The sequence below is a fragment of the Bufo bufo genome, chromosome 4 (genome assembly GCF_905171765.1).
Source record: "Bufo bufo chromosome 4, aBufBuf1.1, whole genome shotgun sequence".
Classification (NCBI taxonomy): domain Eukaryota; kingdom Metazoa; phylum Chordata; class Amphibia; order Anura; family Bufonidae; genus Bufo; species Bufo bufo.
The window spans coordinates 540683185-540698910 of NC_053392.1; the positions used below are offsets into that span (position 1 = coordinate 540683185).

Sequence of the window (15726 nt, forward strand, 5' to 3'; positions counted from 1 at the left end):
CACAGAAGATGAAAGATGTCATTCATGAGAAACCATTCCCCTGGACTGATGGGACATCTGCTCAAAAAGTCCACCGTTACATTCCCTCTTCCTTTTAAATGGACGGCTGAAATTGAAAGAACTGATCTTTCTGCCCAACTGAAGATCTGGTCTGCCAAGAATTGAAGGGGTGGAAATTTTGAACCCCTGTCTTCTTAGGTATGAAACAGTTGTCATATTGTCTGACAATACTCGTATGTGGTGACTTTTCACTATGTGTTCTGCTTTCAAAAACGTCTGTAAGACTGTCTTCAACTCCCTGTAGTTTGAGGACCGGAGAGATAGGCCCTGACTCCAGAGACCCTGGAAGTGTCCTGGACTTGTGCTCCCCAACCTGTCTTGCTGGCATCTGTTGTTACTAGGATCTGAGGTTGAAAAGACCATGGGACCTCTTTTGATAAATTTTCTGAAATTGTCCAACAACATGCTAGACTGTGAATTACTCTGTCTGGTAGATGGATTTTTAGGTCCAAGGCTTTCGGATCTCTGTTCCACCTTGTCCGAATAGTTTTCTTAAGAAGCATTGAATGAAATGGACTCCATGGAACAGTTGGTATGCATGTCATCAGTCCCATTATTCTCATGGCTGTTTTCAGTGACCAGACTTTTTTCTATTGTAGGATACAGATCTCCTTGCAAATTTCGTCCTGTTTTTTTTTTTTTTTTTTTTTTAAGTCAACAGAACCAGGGATTCCTAGCCAGTCTCCCAAGCTGGTACTTGCCTGGCCTTAAGCTGTGTATCTTCTGCGATCTGATAAGCGCAGGTACATTCAGCTTAGAATAACCGTTAACAGGAAACTACTTCTGCTAATATTTTTGGGAATATTCTCGGAGCAGAGGCCTGGCCAAATGGTAGACACAAACTCGTAGTGCGAAATCAAGGGTCCTATCTGAAATGCAAATCTTAAAGGGTTTCTATCACCTCGTTTTGACATAATTAGCGGATCGCTAGTGTCTGCTCTACCAAACAATGCTATTATAATACCTTTGTGTGCAGCCGTTTGCCTAAAAAACTAACTTTTATTGATATGCTAATGAGCCTATAGGTGCTATGGGGGCGTCTTTTCAGCACCTAGAGGCTCGGTCTACTCACACAAAATGCCGCCCAGCGCATCCCTCCAGCCCATCTCCTCTGGAATGCGATCCTCCCTCTGAGTCAGCAGACGAATTCTCGCGCCTGCGCCGTGCGCGTCTGTATTCGGCGCAGTGAATGTCTGACCGCTCCCTGCAGAGACATCTCCACTGCGCCTGCGCCGATGACCGAGATGTCTGTGCAGGCAGCAGTCAGACATTCACTGCGCCTGCGCCGAATACAGACGCGCACCGTGCGTGTGCGAGAATTCGTCCGCTGGCTCAGATGGAGGATGGCATTCAAGAGGAGATGGGCGGGCTTAACGGACGAGCGGGGCGGCATACAATGTGAGTAGACCGAGCCTCTAGGTGCTGAAAAGATGCCCCCATAGCACCTATAGGCTCATTAGCATATCAATAAAAGTAAGTTTTTTAGGCGAACAGCTGCACACAAAGGTATTATAATAGCATTGTTTGGTAGAGCAGACACTAGCGGATTGCTAGTGTCTGATAGCTAATTATGTCAAAACGAGGTGATAGAAACCCTTTAAGAATTTTTGATCTTCTGAATATATTGGCACATGATAATATGCGTCCTTCAAATCTAGCGTACACATCACTGCCCCAGGACAGATGAGTTGGGTTGTTGGTTTTACAGATTCCATCCTAAATTTTCAATATTTTGCCCACTGATTCAGGAATTTTAGATTTAGCATAGACTGGAATGTGCCATTGGGTTTCTTTACCAGGAATACGCTTGAATAGTGACCTGTAAAATGTTCTTCTGAGGGTACTGGCCTGGAGTAATAAGAGCTTGTAGAGATCTTGAAACTGGTCAAGATGAATCTTCTTGGAGCAGTGCCTGGAAATTCTATCTTGTAATCTTTCTCTACCATCCTGAGGATCCAGGGATTGCCTGTGATTTCTTTCCATTGTGGGAGGAAGAATTTTAGTCTCCCCCCCCCCACAGGAAGACAGTCATTGTTTATTCTGGGATGGACTGGGATTAAAGAGAAACCCTCTCCCCCTTTTCCTCCTTTAGTGAAACATCACCTGCTCGTCTTGCCTTTTCCTAGATATGTCTGTGACTGATAACGAAACCCTGGTTTCTGAAAGGACTGAGTCTTTTTAAATCTTTCTTCCGGAAACCCCTTCTTTTTATCAGTAGCTTTTTCCAAGATGGTGTCCAGAACAGGACCAAATACGTAAGAACCAGAAAATGGGATGGTACATAATTAGTTTTTAGAAGGGATGTCACCAGACCAGGTTTTTAGCTATAAGGCCTGTCTAGTGGAGTTAGACAGGGCACTGCCTCTTGCTGTGAATATGATTGATTCGGCGGAGGCATACGCAACAAATGCAGTAGCCATTTTCAGAAGCTGGATGGATTCCAAAATTTCCACTCTAGAGGTCTTCATTTTTAGGTGCTCTTCTAACTGGGATAACCATAAAAATAAAGATCTGGCCACAGATGTGGCTGTGATATTAGTATTGATGAGGGCTGAAGATGTTTCCCAAGATCTTTTTTAAGAGGCTGTCCATCTTTCGGTCCATGGCATCCTTTAACTGAGAGGAATCCTCTAACGGTAAAGTAGTCTTCTTTATTAATTTAGCTATAGGAATGTCAATTTTGGGGGTTTTGATCCATAACTTAGTGTTCTCTGGATTAAATACCAAGCAATTCTTAAATTCTCAGGAGATGAAGTCTTTTTTCTGCATCTTCCCGCTCTACTATGATAAGTGCCTTAACATTTTATCCTGTATTGAGTGGGGTTGGGAGACTTCTTCTACCTCCATAGTCTGACGAACTGCTGAAATAAGAGAGTCCAGGTCTTCTTTGACCGTGAGAGGGAAGGCTGAGGAATCATCTTAGCCTCCTGAAGACTGAACTTCGTCTCTAATTAACTAAGACGGCTGTTCCTCCCTTATTACCTAATCATTGCAATTACTGCAAAGCTTTTTGGTATAGGAGTCTGGCAACTTCTTGTTACATGTTGCACACCTCTTCCCTTTCTTTTTAGGCCCTGAAGGCATCTTATGAACCACCTCTATAATCCTAAAAAAATAAGAGAAAAAAAACAAATCAGCTAGCAACAAATCATATGCACCATTCAGCAAACATTGGTACAGGTATAAACACTCACATGCCCCTGAGCAGGAGATTCTGGGATGGGAACGGGCCGACCAGAACCAGGACCTTTCATGATAAAGTACAACCACAGTCTGATACGAGGCAGACTTAAAAATAGTCCTACCTTCCTGCTGCTGCTCCTGATGCTCCTCCTCCTCCTTATTGGGAACTCGATCCACCTGGAGAGTTAACCCTGTTGTAGCAATGCAAGTCTACCCCTCAGGGGACTCCAGCATTGCTGTCTATGGCTTTTCTGTTTGATAGGGGAAAAAACAACAGGGTTGCGCCCTTCTAAAGGATGGAAGTGATGTCAGAAGCTGCGGCCCGGCTTGGCTGGAAGGAGGTGGCCGTCCAAGTGACTTTCAGTATAGCGCTACCCAGATCACTGGAGTGCTGGCCGACAGAGGAGGATAGTATTACAGTGCCCAGAGCCAAAATTAGGGAAAACGACATCTGGACCAGACCCGGTGGCTGAAAAGAGGTACTGGTAAGGCCAGGGGACCCCAAACCACGAGGGGTGCTAGCTAAGTCCAACATAAGGGAAGGAGAGGACGAATCCCCCATCTTCCCAAGGGCTGTCTCGTGGTTCTGTCTTCATTCCCCAACAGGGAACGTTCTCTGTTGCTGCTGACCTGTAAGGGACAGGTTGAACACTGGTGATGGATGGAGGGAGGGGCCTTTTAACCTCCCTGTGCTTTCTGTTCCTTAGAGTTCAATAAGGACATCCTCCATGTGGTGCTGTCATGGAGGACGTCCTGGAAAATATAATAAGTACTGTAGTACCAAAAGTGGGGGGGAAATGGTAGCGTGTCTTATAAAGCAAATACTAATGAGCGCTTCCATTATGGGAACGCTCATTAGTATGCAGGTGGTGTGGGGAGTGTACTCACTGTTCCCTGGTCGTCTTCTGGGCCCCACGCTGCACTATGTCCTGACACCATACAGTGTCAGGATGTAGTGCACGTAGGCATGCACCATGACCTGATGCTGTGCATTGTCAGTTCACAGTGCTGCACAGGGACCAGTAGAAAAACCGGGAGCGGTGAGTGCAGGAAAATCTTATTTATTTATTTTATGTCTGATATGTGGTCTGATGAGGATTGGGGGTCTGATACAGATTGGAAGTGTGGGGGGGGGGGGGGGGGGGGGAGGGGTTGATCTAAGGTCTAATAAAGCTTAGGGGTCTGATTTGAGGTCTGATAAAGTTTGGGGTTCTGATTTGGGGTCTGATACAGATTGTGAACCTGATCTGATGTCTAATAAAGATTGGGCATCTGATTGGGAGGTCTAATTTGAGGTTTGATAAAAATTGGGGGTCTGATGTGAGGTTTGATAAAGATTAGGGGGTCATATTAAGATTGGAGGGTCTGATCTGAAATCTGATATAGCTTGGGGATCTGATTGGAGGGGTCTGATAAAGATTGGGGGGTCTGCTCTGTGATCTGATATAGATTGGGGGTCTGAATGGAAGGTCTATCACGTTATCCGTATGTTTTAATAAAGTGTAGGTGAAAGTTTTGGTAAACTTTAAAGGGTTTTTCCAGGAATTAGGATAGGTCATCAATATCAGGATCGGTTTGGTTACAACACCCGGCACCTCCACAGATCAGCTGTTTTAGCCAGCTGCAGACATCAGAAACTGAACAGTGCACAGAGGGCTCAACTGAATGGAAGATGAGCTGCAGTAATCTGAAACTGTACAGTTTCCAGCACCGGTGGCTTGTATGTCCTGCTTTTCATATTTCCCATAGATCGTCAGCTAACATCTGGAACCTGCCAAAAATGTTGCAAAAGCCCCCCACTAAAAAACTTAAAAAACAGAAGCAGAAACCTGTGTGTGAAAGTACCCTCAAGTCTTTTCCCTTCCACCGGTTTTGATAAACCTGCTACTTTTCCCTCAAAGAATTCTCAGAATTTGGCCAATAATCCAGTTGGCGCAGAGCAAGCCAACACATCCTGTGAGTGCACACTTATTTTCTTTGGGATAAACTTTTCATCACGCGGGCAGCCTGCAGAAAAGAGCAGGTACCACGCATTACAAGTAATTTTCACCATATGCCCCAACTATTAAGGTGTCAGCATAATTTGAGTACAAATGTAACATAGATGATGGAATTCCATGTTGGCAAAAATCGGAAACAAAGTATTTTATTTCATTCTTTTTCTACACAACTGCACACGATGTGAAGCTCGTACAAAAGCCATGAGGCCGCTTTAATTATCTCTTTAAATACACTTATGTAAATCTTAGTTTGGATTGTAAATAGCGGCATCTGCTCACTGTCAGAGAGAACTGTCCAAGTCAATTTTGATTTCTTTCACAAACTAAGCGCACTTGTTTTATCCCTCTTAGTCCTCGGGGGGGAATTGGGGGTAACTGGAAACCACATCACCATTCAGATATCACCATGACACATCAAATGCTTGTTTTGCTATTTTTGTATAGATAAAATTACCCTTTATGCAGAGGACATTATCCAGAGCTAAGCTATAAACAAATTTCTTAGCGAGCTGGAAGAATTTCTTTTTTATCTGGCAGGCACATGTGAAAAACACAGCTCTTCAGAATATATTCCCAAATACCTCACTTCATAAGTCACATTTATTTATATGACGGATGTAAAATGTGGGTAAAGTCTGGAGGTTTACAAGTACACCTTGAATGAAACCCCCCGGCAAGACAGACTAGTTTTTTTTTTCATTTAGTTTTTTTAAATAGAAGAGGCAGCTTGGAAATATGTATTAAAAAAGGAGAAAATCGATAAAATATTTTTGCTTTGCCTATAAACTGTGCGATGCTGCCATCACTGTAAGTGTCTCCTGATATAATATCATATACACATAAAAGTTTGGGAAGCTTTCTAAGCACAGTTCTGGCCAAATAATAAAATCCTACAAGTGTTCATGACTTTGCACATGATTTGGTTAGTGTACCCGAGCTCCTCTTTGGTCACCCAGTCACCTGCCTACACACATGTATACAAAATTACTTCTCGACTGCATCCCCTCTCCTTACTTCTCCACAAGTTGACCTTGTGTATGTTACTCAAATAGTCACTCTTTCAAAACTTTTAAGGAAGGTGCATATAATACGTACATCAGTTTTCACCAGAGCGTACACAATACATCTGTTCCTGCTTTCCTAGCTGTGCATTCTGTACAGTTCAGGTGTGGGAGGAAGATGACTGGCTCTGTCTGTCATGGGTCAGCGGGTGTGAACCCACTGTGCCACTGACTGGCTATACTCTGATGGGTGTCTAAGCAACTACCTGGTTTTCACTAGAGCCTCAAATGATGAGGATAGACTGGAGCAGTTAGGGTAGTTGCCAGGGGCTACTCCAGAGCGTGAACAGAGTCAGTGGCAGCTGGTCCAAGCGGACCAGGAGATACCTGGGTAAGTACCAGACGTGCAGGCGTAGTCATTACCAGGAGCAACAGTGCAGTACCAAAAGGATGAGGCAGAGGCGTAGTCAGACAGGCAAAAGGTCAGGGTAGGTGGCACAAGTCAGGCAATCCGGGTCGGTAACAGGAGAGACCAGGCAAGCAGGCAGGGATCAGACGATAAGCAGAGTCCAGGAAGGAAGTATAAATCGGGAACATACAAGAGTATCAGGAATCAGCATACTCAAGGACCTTGACAATGAGGCATCTGGGAAGAGGGCTGAGCCACTTAAATCCCTGCAGGAGAGCCAGGGTTGGTCAACAGGGTCAGCCCTACCAGTTGATCCTGCTGATAAATGTTCTCTAAAGGAAATCTGTCACAACATAGCTCGGTATGAAGCCATCTTACATGTCAGATGTGCGCTTGTCAATATATTTAATGGTGTTAGTCCCATTTCAATTGGTGGCCCCATTGTAGAGAAATGAGACTTTTTATTTTATTTTATGTTAATTCACCCCTGAGTGGAATGAGTGCAGTGCAATTGCATCTCGCTGCATTTGAGGCTCTGCTACTTTTCCTAAATGGCCATGACTCCACCACTTTGACTGACAGGGCCAGGCAGTGAAGACGTACTCATGTCTGGCTTGAAGGCTGGTGAGCTTATGTACTGTACTGTGCCTACATCAGTGATCACAAGACTTCAGGGTCAGGCGTGACCCTTCCAGATCACACAAACTTCCTTGGATATGGGAAAGCAGTCAGATCACTTGGATTCACCTTTCCTTTGGGAACTTTTGTGAGAAATCAAGGTTGCCACAAATAGTGAAGTACAATCACATAAGTTTAAACTGCAAGGTTTTATTGTACTTACAAGATAAAATAAGGTACCGTAACAGGCAGTATGTATAAATCATTCACCCGACCCGGGTTTCGCTTTGAAAAGCTTCGTCAGGGGTATCTTCTCCGCCTATTTAGGGGCGGTCTTTATATACCTGCAGGTGGGAATCTACCACACCTCCATACAATCGTCATAGCCTATGCGGCTTAATACAAAAATTAAAACCCATATAGGGTACATAAAATACACTCATAAAACACATATCGCATAAAAACCTCCTTCGGGTCACCACATTAAATAGTTAACATAAAAAAATACATCTGGACTGATCGCATAACCTTCTCATAATTAGAAATATCCACCCACCCCACATGACCACATATCTAGCCATTAGTAAAAAAAACACACTTCCTGGGACCTATCCCTTCATTCATATATAACTGAACATGTCACCACCCACATGATAATTTCCAGCCAATAGTGGATTACACATCATAGTACCGCCCTCCTTCATTCATGGGTAGCCATACATGTCATACCCCACGTGATCCATTCCCACCAATGAGCATGTCAAAACCCACATGATTCATTCCAGCCAGTAGTGGATTATACATCATAGGACCGCCCTCCTTCATTCATGGATGGCCAAACGTGTAATGCCCCATACGGTCCATTCCCACCAATGGTGAAATGCATATCCTAGGGTTTCCTCCCTCCATCCATGAATGACTGGACGCGTCACGACCCACATGATTCACTCCAGCCATATACGGTTCCTCCCACAATGCTGCCACAGGTCCTCAAATGGCTCAAATGGGTACTACAGGATGTTCTCTCAGGTAAGACAGGGTTTCAAATCAAACTCCACATTCATCCCTTTTGGTTGTAGTGAATCCATCTTATAGATCCACTCAACCTCCCTCCTATTGATCCGCTCGATAGAATTCCCTCCCCGCCAGGGCGGCTTGACCAGCTCAACCCTGGAAGATAACAGACCGCTAGGGTCTTTCTGATGTTTGATTTTAAAATGCATAGAGACACTATGCGTCTCAAGCCCCTTTCTGATGTTTCGGACATGTTCTTGAATTCTCACTTTCAGTTTCCTCATGGTTCGGCCCACATACTGCAGGCCACACGGGCATTCCAGCATGTAGACCATCCCTACACTTTCACAGGTGATAAATCCTTTTATTTTGTAATCCTGACCTCTCTGATTAGAATGTACAGTCTGGGTATCCCTCTTTCTCTTTTCTTTCTTCCTATTACGGCACGGCAAGCAGAACCCACACCAGGTAAATTTATTCCCCTTCCTTACACCCTCAGAGTATGAAGAGCTGTGCACCAGTTTAGTCCGTAGATTTGGTGCTTTTCTAAAAATCACATTTGGATGGTCCAGAATATCCTTCCCTAGTATTGGGTCATTCTTCAGGGTTGACCAATTCTTTCTTATTACATTTTTTTATTATTCCAACATGGACGTTATACTATGTAAGGAAGGAGAATCGGAAATCTTTCTTTGTTTTTACCGAATCCCCCTCTCTTACATTTTCTCTCTCTATTTCTTCCCTACATTTCACTAGGTCCTCTCTACAATATCCTTTTTCCAAAAACCGTTCACTGATAGTCTCACTCTGCGTTTTAAAATCCTCCTCCTTTGTACAGTTATGGTGAACCCTTTTTATTTGCCCCTTGGCTAGATATGTGGTCATGTGGGGTGGGTGGATATTTCTAATTATGAGAAGGTTATGCGATCAGTCCAGATGTATTTTTTATGTTAACTATTTAATGTGGTAACCCGAAGGAGGTTTTTATGCAATATGTATTTTATTAGTGTATTTTATGTACCCTATATGGGTTTTAATTTTTGTATTAAGCCGCATAGGCTATGACGATTGTATGGAGGTGTGGTAGATTCCCATCTGCAGGCATATAAAGACTGCCCCTAAATAGGCGGAGAAGATACCCCTGACGAAGCTTTTCAAAGCAAAACCCGGGTCGGGTGAATGATTTATACATACTGCCTGCTACGGTACCTTATTTTATCTTGTAAGTACAATAAAACCTTGCAGTTTAAACTTATGTGATTGTACTTCACTATTTGTGGCAACCTTGATTTCTCACAAAGGTTCCCAAAGGAAAGGTGAATCCAAGTGATCTGACTGCTTTCCCATATCCAAGGAAGTTTGTGTGATCTGGAAGGGAGGATTTTTTCTGCTTTGCTCTAGAGCAGCACGGTCCATTTAAAGAAACGCATATAGATAAAACTTGGATAGTGTGTCTTTTCATGTTAGTAAATTTATGTTTATGCTCTCTCAGTTATGAATCCTCATACCAAGGTTATAATTGTGTACCCTTCTTTTTGAATCACCCTGTATATGAGCAGTGGTGTGCCTACCAAAAAGCTAGACTAGGCAACTGCTGTAGGGTCTGTGATGAAATAAGACCCAGGAAATCAGCTTTCACCCTTTTCCCTGAAACGGTTATAGCAGTTGCCTAAAACTGCCACTATGGGGAGTCCACAGAAAGTAAAAACTTCAACTGAATGAAATACTAGCTAAATAAATCTGAATACAGATAGCTCCCCCTAGTGGTGTTTGCATGCCGTCAGAATTGTATCATTTAATTGTGAAAAAAAAGCTTAAAATTGGAGCTCAGTGATCTGATACATATAAATACACATCATAGAATTATGTTGCATATTAACATAATCAAAAATAATACATTTGTCTCCACAGGCGATGGAGATCACCTGGCTTTGGTATTGGGCCCTGTGAATTCTCCGTATGACCCTGATCTATAGTTTTAATCAGATTCCTTACAGTAAAACATGGACTGGTGCCAAACATTTCACATTGATTTTGATCTTACCAATAAATTTATTTTGCATAGACTCTAGCAAAGCTTGGTGTGCATCTTCAGCTTGCAACGCAAGAGAACATTCTCGGGCCAGTATGGTTCTTACAAGGTGCTCTCCACAACCTACATTCAGGAAGAAAAATAAATTAAGTAGACTAAATGAGCTGCATGTATATAGTGACACACAAAGACAACTTGTTATGACTAGATAGTTTCTCAAATACTGTAGGTGTTGTACATATATAACCAAGAAGGGACAACACATTCATTTTACAAAGGTTTTCAAAGGTTTCCTCAGTGGGCTGTGTGCTCCTTAAGAATTGCTAGAATGAAAGGGCTTTAGTGCTCTTCAGAGTGGGATGTATCTTTAAAGATTCCTGAGCTATGGTTTGATGTTCCCAAGTTGTAAATGTATTCCCTACAGGATAGAGAAGGAGTTTGATCAGTGGGAGCCTTGACTACTACTGTAGATTGCCAAGTGTTGTAGTTCGGCTGCCCTATAGAGATGAATGAGTTGGCTCCATGCTTGGCTGCCACTCCAATTATATGCGGAGACATAGAACTCCGTTCTTGCGATCACTGGCAGTTCCAGTGGTCAGATCTCAACAGATCAAGGACTTATCTCCCTAACCTTTCATAAAGAGGACAAGTCACCATTCCTGACATGCCTATTTTAATAACTACATGCATTCCCCATGTAATAACAATTCTGGCACATCTACTCTTATGGCTCTATGTTGTGCCATTCCTTTGTTATTTCTACTAGAAGTTATGAATGAATTGCTAGCAGTCTGCAGGGTACAGAGGGGGGATAACCAGTTTGGGGGGGGGGGGGGGGGGTGTACCAGCACTGACTCACTCTATCCAATCAGTGCTGCCATTTTCAGACTGTGCAGGTACACAACCCCAACTTAACACCCCTCTGTACCCTTACTGCAGACTGCTAGAATTTCATTCATACTTCTGGTAGAAATAATACAGGATATACACAATATAGAGTCATAATAGATCAGGGGTTGCCAACCTGCGGCTCTCCAGCTGTTGCAGAACTACAACTCCCAGTATGCTTTGTATGCCTACAGCAGGGCATGGTGGGAGATGTAGTTTTACAACAGCTGGAGAGCCGCAGGTTGGCCAGCTCTGGAATTGTTATTACATGGGGAATGCATAAAGCTATTAAAACAGACATGTTAGGAGCTGTATTGTAAATGTGCCTTCTAGAAATCAACATGGGCTGGGTGGCTCAACATGCTCACCGCAAGTTCTACTTGTACTTAACAGAGATGTCAGAAATTATTGAGCAATGGTAACATCCTAAAATGGATCAATTAAAATTTTGCTCCTCCATTCCAAACTGTGAGGAGAAAAATTGACAGCTTTTGGACAGGAACATTTTCCTCCACTAATAGGTCATTTAAGTTAATATGCAGCAAATTTAATACACTCACATGAGATTCTAAAACTAATCACAGGACAAAATGTAATAAAAAAAAATAAAGTTGCCATGCATGGCACACAATGTTCCGCATAAGGTTTCATATCCAATCCAATTGCATCCATAATTTTTTAATGCAGCATTTTAAAGGGTTTCGGTCACCAGAATTAACCCTATTAAACTGGCTGACATTAGCGATGTGCTAATGTCAGCAGACCCTAACTACTATTTTTATGCTTATGGCTGCCCCGTTCACTGCACAATTTTTACTTTGATGATATGCAAATTAGCCTCTAGGAGCAGGAGGGGCGTTGCTCCTGCTCCTAGAGGCTCGGCTCTCCCACCTCAAGTCACGCCCTGCCATCCTTGATCGACAGGGCCAGCGTTCGTCTCCTCCTGCCAGCCCTGTGTGCTGGGACTGGGCAGGCACGAGATTTATCCAGCACACAGGGCCGGCAGGAGAAGACGAACACTGGCCCTGTCAATCAAGGACAGCAGGGATAGACTTAAAGTGGGAGACGGGAGCCTCTTCAGGCTAATTTGCATATTATAAAAGTTTAAATTGTGCAGTAACCGGGGCATCCATAAGCATAAAGATAGTACAGTTGGGGTCTGCTGACATTAGCACATCGCTAATGTCAGCCAGTTTAATAGGGTTAATTCTGGTGACAGAAACCCTTTAAAGGGCTTCTGTCACCCCACTAAAGTCATATTTTTTTTTTGGGCTAGTTAAATTACTTATCCTGAGATATATGAAAATATAATGGTCTTACTTTGATTCAGCAGTTTCTTCTAAAAACGAAGTTTTATAATATGTAAATTAGGTCTCTACCAGCAAGTAGGGCGGCTACTTGCTGGTAGCAGCTGCAGAAAACCGCCCCCTCGTCGTGTTGATTGACAGGGCCAGCCGGGATCTCCTCCTCCGGCCAGCCCTGTCGGCATTTCAAAAATCGCGCGCCTGTGTTCATTCGGCGCAGGCGCTCTGAGATGAGGAGGCTCGCCTCCTCAGAACTCCCTCAGTGCGCATGCGCCGATTACATCACCGAAATAGAAGACGTCATCGGCGCAGGCGCACTGAGGGAGTGCTGAGGAGGCGAGCCTCCTCATCTCAGAGCGCCTGCGCCGAATGAACACAGGCGCGCGATTTTTGAAATGCCGACAGGGCTGGCCGGAGGAGGAGATCCCGGCTGGCCCTGTCAATCAACACGACGAGGGGGCGGTTTTCTGCAGCAGCTACCAGCAAGTAGACGCCCTACTTGCTGGTAGAGACCTAATTTACATATTATAAAACTTCGTTTTTAGAAGAAACTGCTGAATCAAAGTAAGTAACACCATTATATTTTCATATATCGCAATATAAGTAATTTAACTAGCCCAAAAAAAAAATATGACTTTAGTGGGGTGACAGAAGCCCTTTAAGATCTTAGACACAGTAAACTTCCTATAGAATATGTTATTACTGTTCCTTCATCTATAGAAGATGGAAGCAATTAAAGGTACACATTGCCAAATACAGGAGCTCTATGAATAGATATTATCGGTAGTTTTGCAATCCAAGATACAAACGATGATATACAAGTACAAGACCCATAACAGTTAAATATGGAACAAATCAATTAGACAGTGAAAACAAAACCAGTGCACTACACACTAGTCGCCCTTTCCAAGAGACACTGTACCTGCTCAACGTCCTGCTTCTGGACAGACACAGTTGCTTCCATTACACAATTTATACAGTCATTTTTGTAATGTCTAGTAATGAAACCCTTCTGACTAGAGAAGACATGTTCTAAGTATTTACTAAAACAGCTCCAACTAGAGTTCTCAGTACTGGATATACCTTCGAAGTGTACCTCCAATGAAAAAAAAAATATCACAATGCTCTAAGATGCAGATTGATCTTCCTTCCTAATTCACTTAACCGTAAGCTGTTGTCATTGTCTGTCATGTCACAGATACAGTACAGCTGCGACTCGGTCCCAGTCACTGTCTCTACACCCTTAGGCTACTTTCACACTAGCGTTCGGAGCGGATCCGTCTGATGTTTCATCAGACGGATCCGCTCCGATAATGCAGACGTTCGCATCCGTTCAGAACGGATGCGTCTGCATTAAAACTTAGAAAATTTTCTAAGTGTGAAAGTTGTCTGAGCGGATCCGTCCAGACTTTACATTGAAAGTCAATGGGGAACGGATCCGCTTGAAGATTGAGCCATATTGTGTCATCTTCAAGCGGATCCGTCCCCATTGACTTACATTGTAAGTGTGGACGGATCCGCTCGCCTCCGCACGGCCAGGTGGACACCCGAACGCTGCAAGCAGCGTTCAGGTGTCCGCTCACTGAGCGGAGGCTGAACGCTGGCAGGCGGATGCATTCTCAGTGGATCCGCCTCCACTGAGAATGCATTGGGGCCAGACGGATGCGTTCGGGGCCGCTCGTGAGCCCCTTCAAACGGTGCGCACGAGCGGACACCCGAACGCTAGTGTGAAAGTAGCCTTACCCACCTCTTTCCCTCCCACTGCAGAGAAAGTTTGCTTGGATTAGTGTCAATGCTGCTGTAAGGGTACTTTCACACTAGCGTTTTTCTTTTCCGGCATAGAGTTCCGTCACAGGGGCTCTATACCGGAAAAGAACTGATCAGGCATATCCCCATGCATTCTGAATGGAGAGTAATCAGTCTTCAGTTCAGTCATTTTGACTGATCAGGTAAAAGATAAAACCGCAGCATGCTACGGTTTTATCTCCGGCGAAAAAAACCAAAGACTTGCCTGAATGCCGGATACGGCATTTTTCCCTATAGGAATGTATTAGTGCTGGATTCGGCATTCAAAATACCGGAATGCAGGACCCGTCCTTCCGGTCTGCGCGGTAAAAATGTGAAAAAAGATACAAGACGGATCCGTCTGTCCGCATGACAAGCGGAGAGACGGATCCGTTCTTGCAATGCATTTGTGAGACGGATCCGCATCCGGATGCGTCTCACAAATGCTTTCAGTCACATCCAGATCGGCGGATCCGGCAGGCAGTTCCGTCGACAGAACTGCCCGCCGGATCACACTGCCGCAAGTGTGAAAGTAGCCTAATTACAGGACTGTATTAGCTAGATTTTTTTTCTTCTAAAATATAGAGCAAAACAAAAATAATATATACGGTATATAAGACAGAATGTGGCATACACAGAAAATTTGCAATTCATTGTTTGGGATAATCAAGCCATTTCATCTCTCATCAATAAGTTAGTTAAGGGCTTTAGTAACTCAATTCTCCTGCAAGTGAACAAAGTTACCAAGCCGCATAGAGCGCTCATTGTTAATTCTTGATCAGAAACTTGATTTTACAGACATATCCTCTGTTCACAGGTGCATACCCTAAAAGGTTATTTCATTGGAAGTATGCTTTAAGACTGCTTCAAAAATTAGCTATACTTCAAAGAAACCTTTTTCCCTCATCTCAAACGTAAAATACAAAGTATTTGAAACTAGCTTTCCTAGACGAGCCAAGAGCAAATCTGGGTCTGGGAGTCATCCCTGCATAACTACAGTAGATTTTTGCATGCAGTGCTATTTTTTCCATAAAATTAGTGGACACCTCGACTGATGGCTCTAGCACATCATTGTGGCTTCCATTACAAATGGAAGCCATGACTAAACAAAAATGTTAACAACTTGACAGAAGAGGAAAAGCATAAGGACCTATTGCAAGTTGATGTGAATTGCTAAAGCTCTTTGCATACAATCTCAATCAGCCGCCAGTGTGGCAGAATTTTGTGTCCCTAAGGCCCCTTTCACACGGGCGAGTATTCCGCGCGGATGCGATGTGTGAGTTGAACGCATTACAATGTTTTGCACTCGCGCGGAAAAATTGCGGGTGTTCCCGTAACGCACCCGCACATTTTTCCCGCAACGCCTGTCTGAAAGAGGCCTAAGGCCTCTTTCACACGGGCGTGTCCGGATTAGGTCCGAATGCGTCCCGGT

At 43.7% G+C, this 15726-nt stretch overlaps 1 protein-coding gene across 1 annotated transcript in view; it reads right to left on the minus strand.

Annotated features, from left to right (window-relative positions):
• The window catches only part of TASP1 (taspase 1), a 235101-nt gene that overhangs the window by 33650 nt on the left and 185725 nt on the right, over positions 1-15726 (minus strand). Inside the window, exon 12 of the mRNA XM_040429971.1 lies at positions 10330-10440. Coding sequence (XP_040285905.1) covers positions 10330-10440 — 111 coding nt within the window. The remainder of the gene's footprint in view (positions 1-10329; positions 10441-15726) is intronic.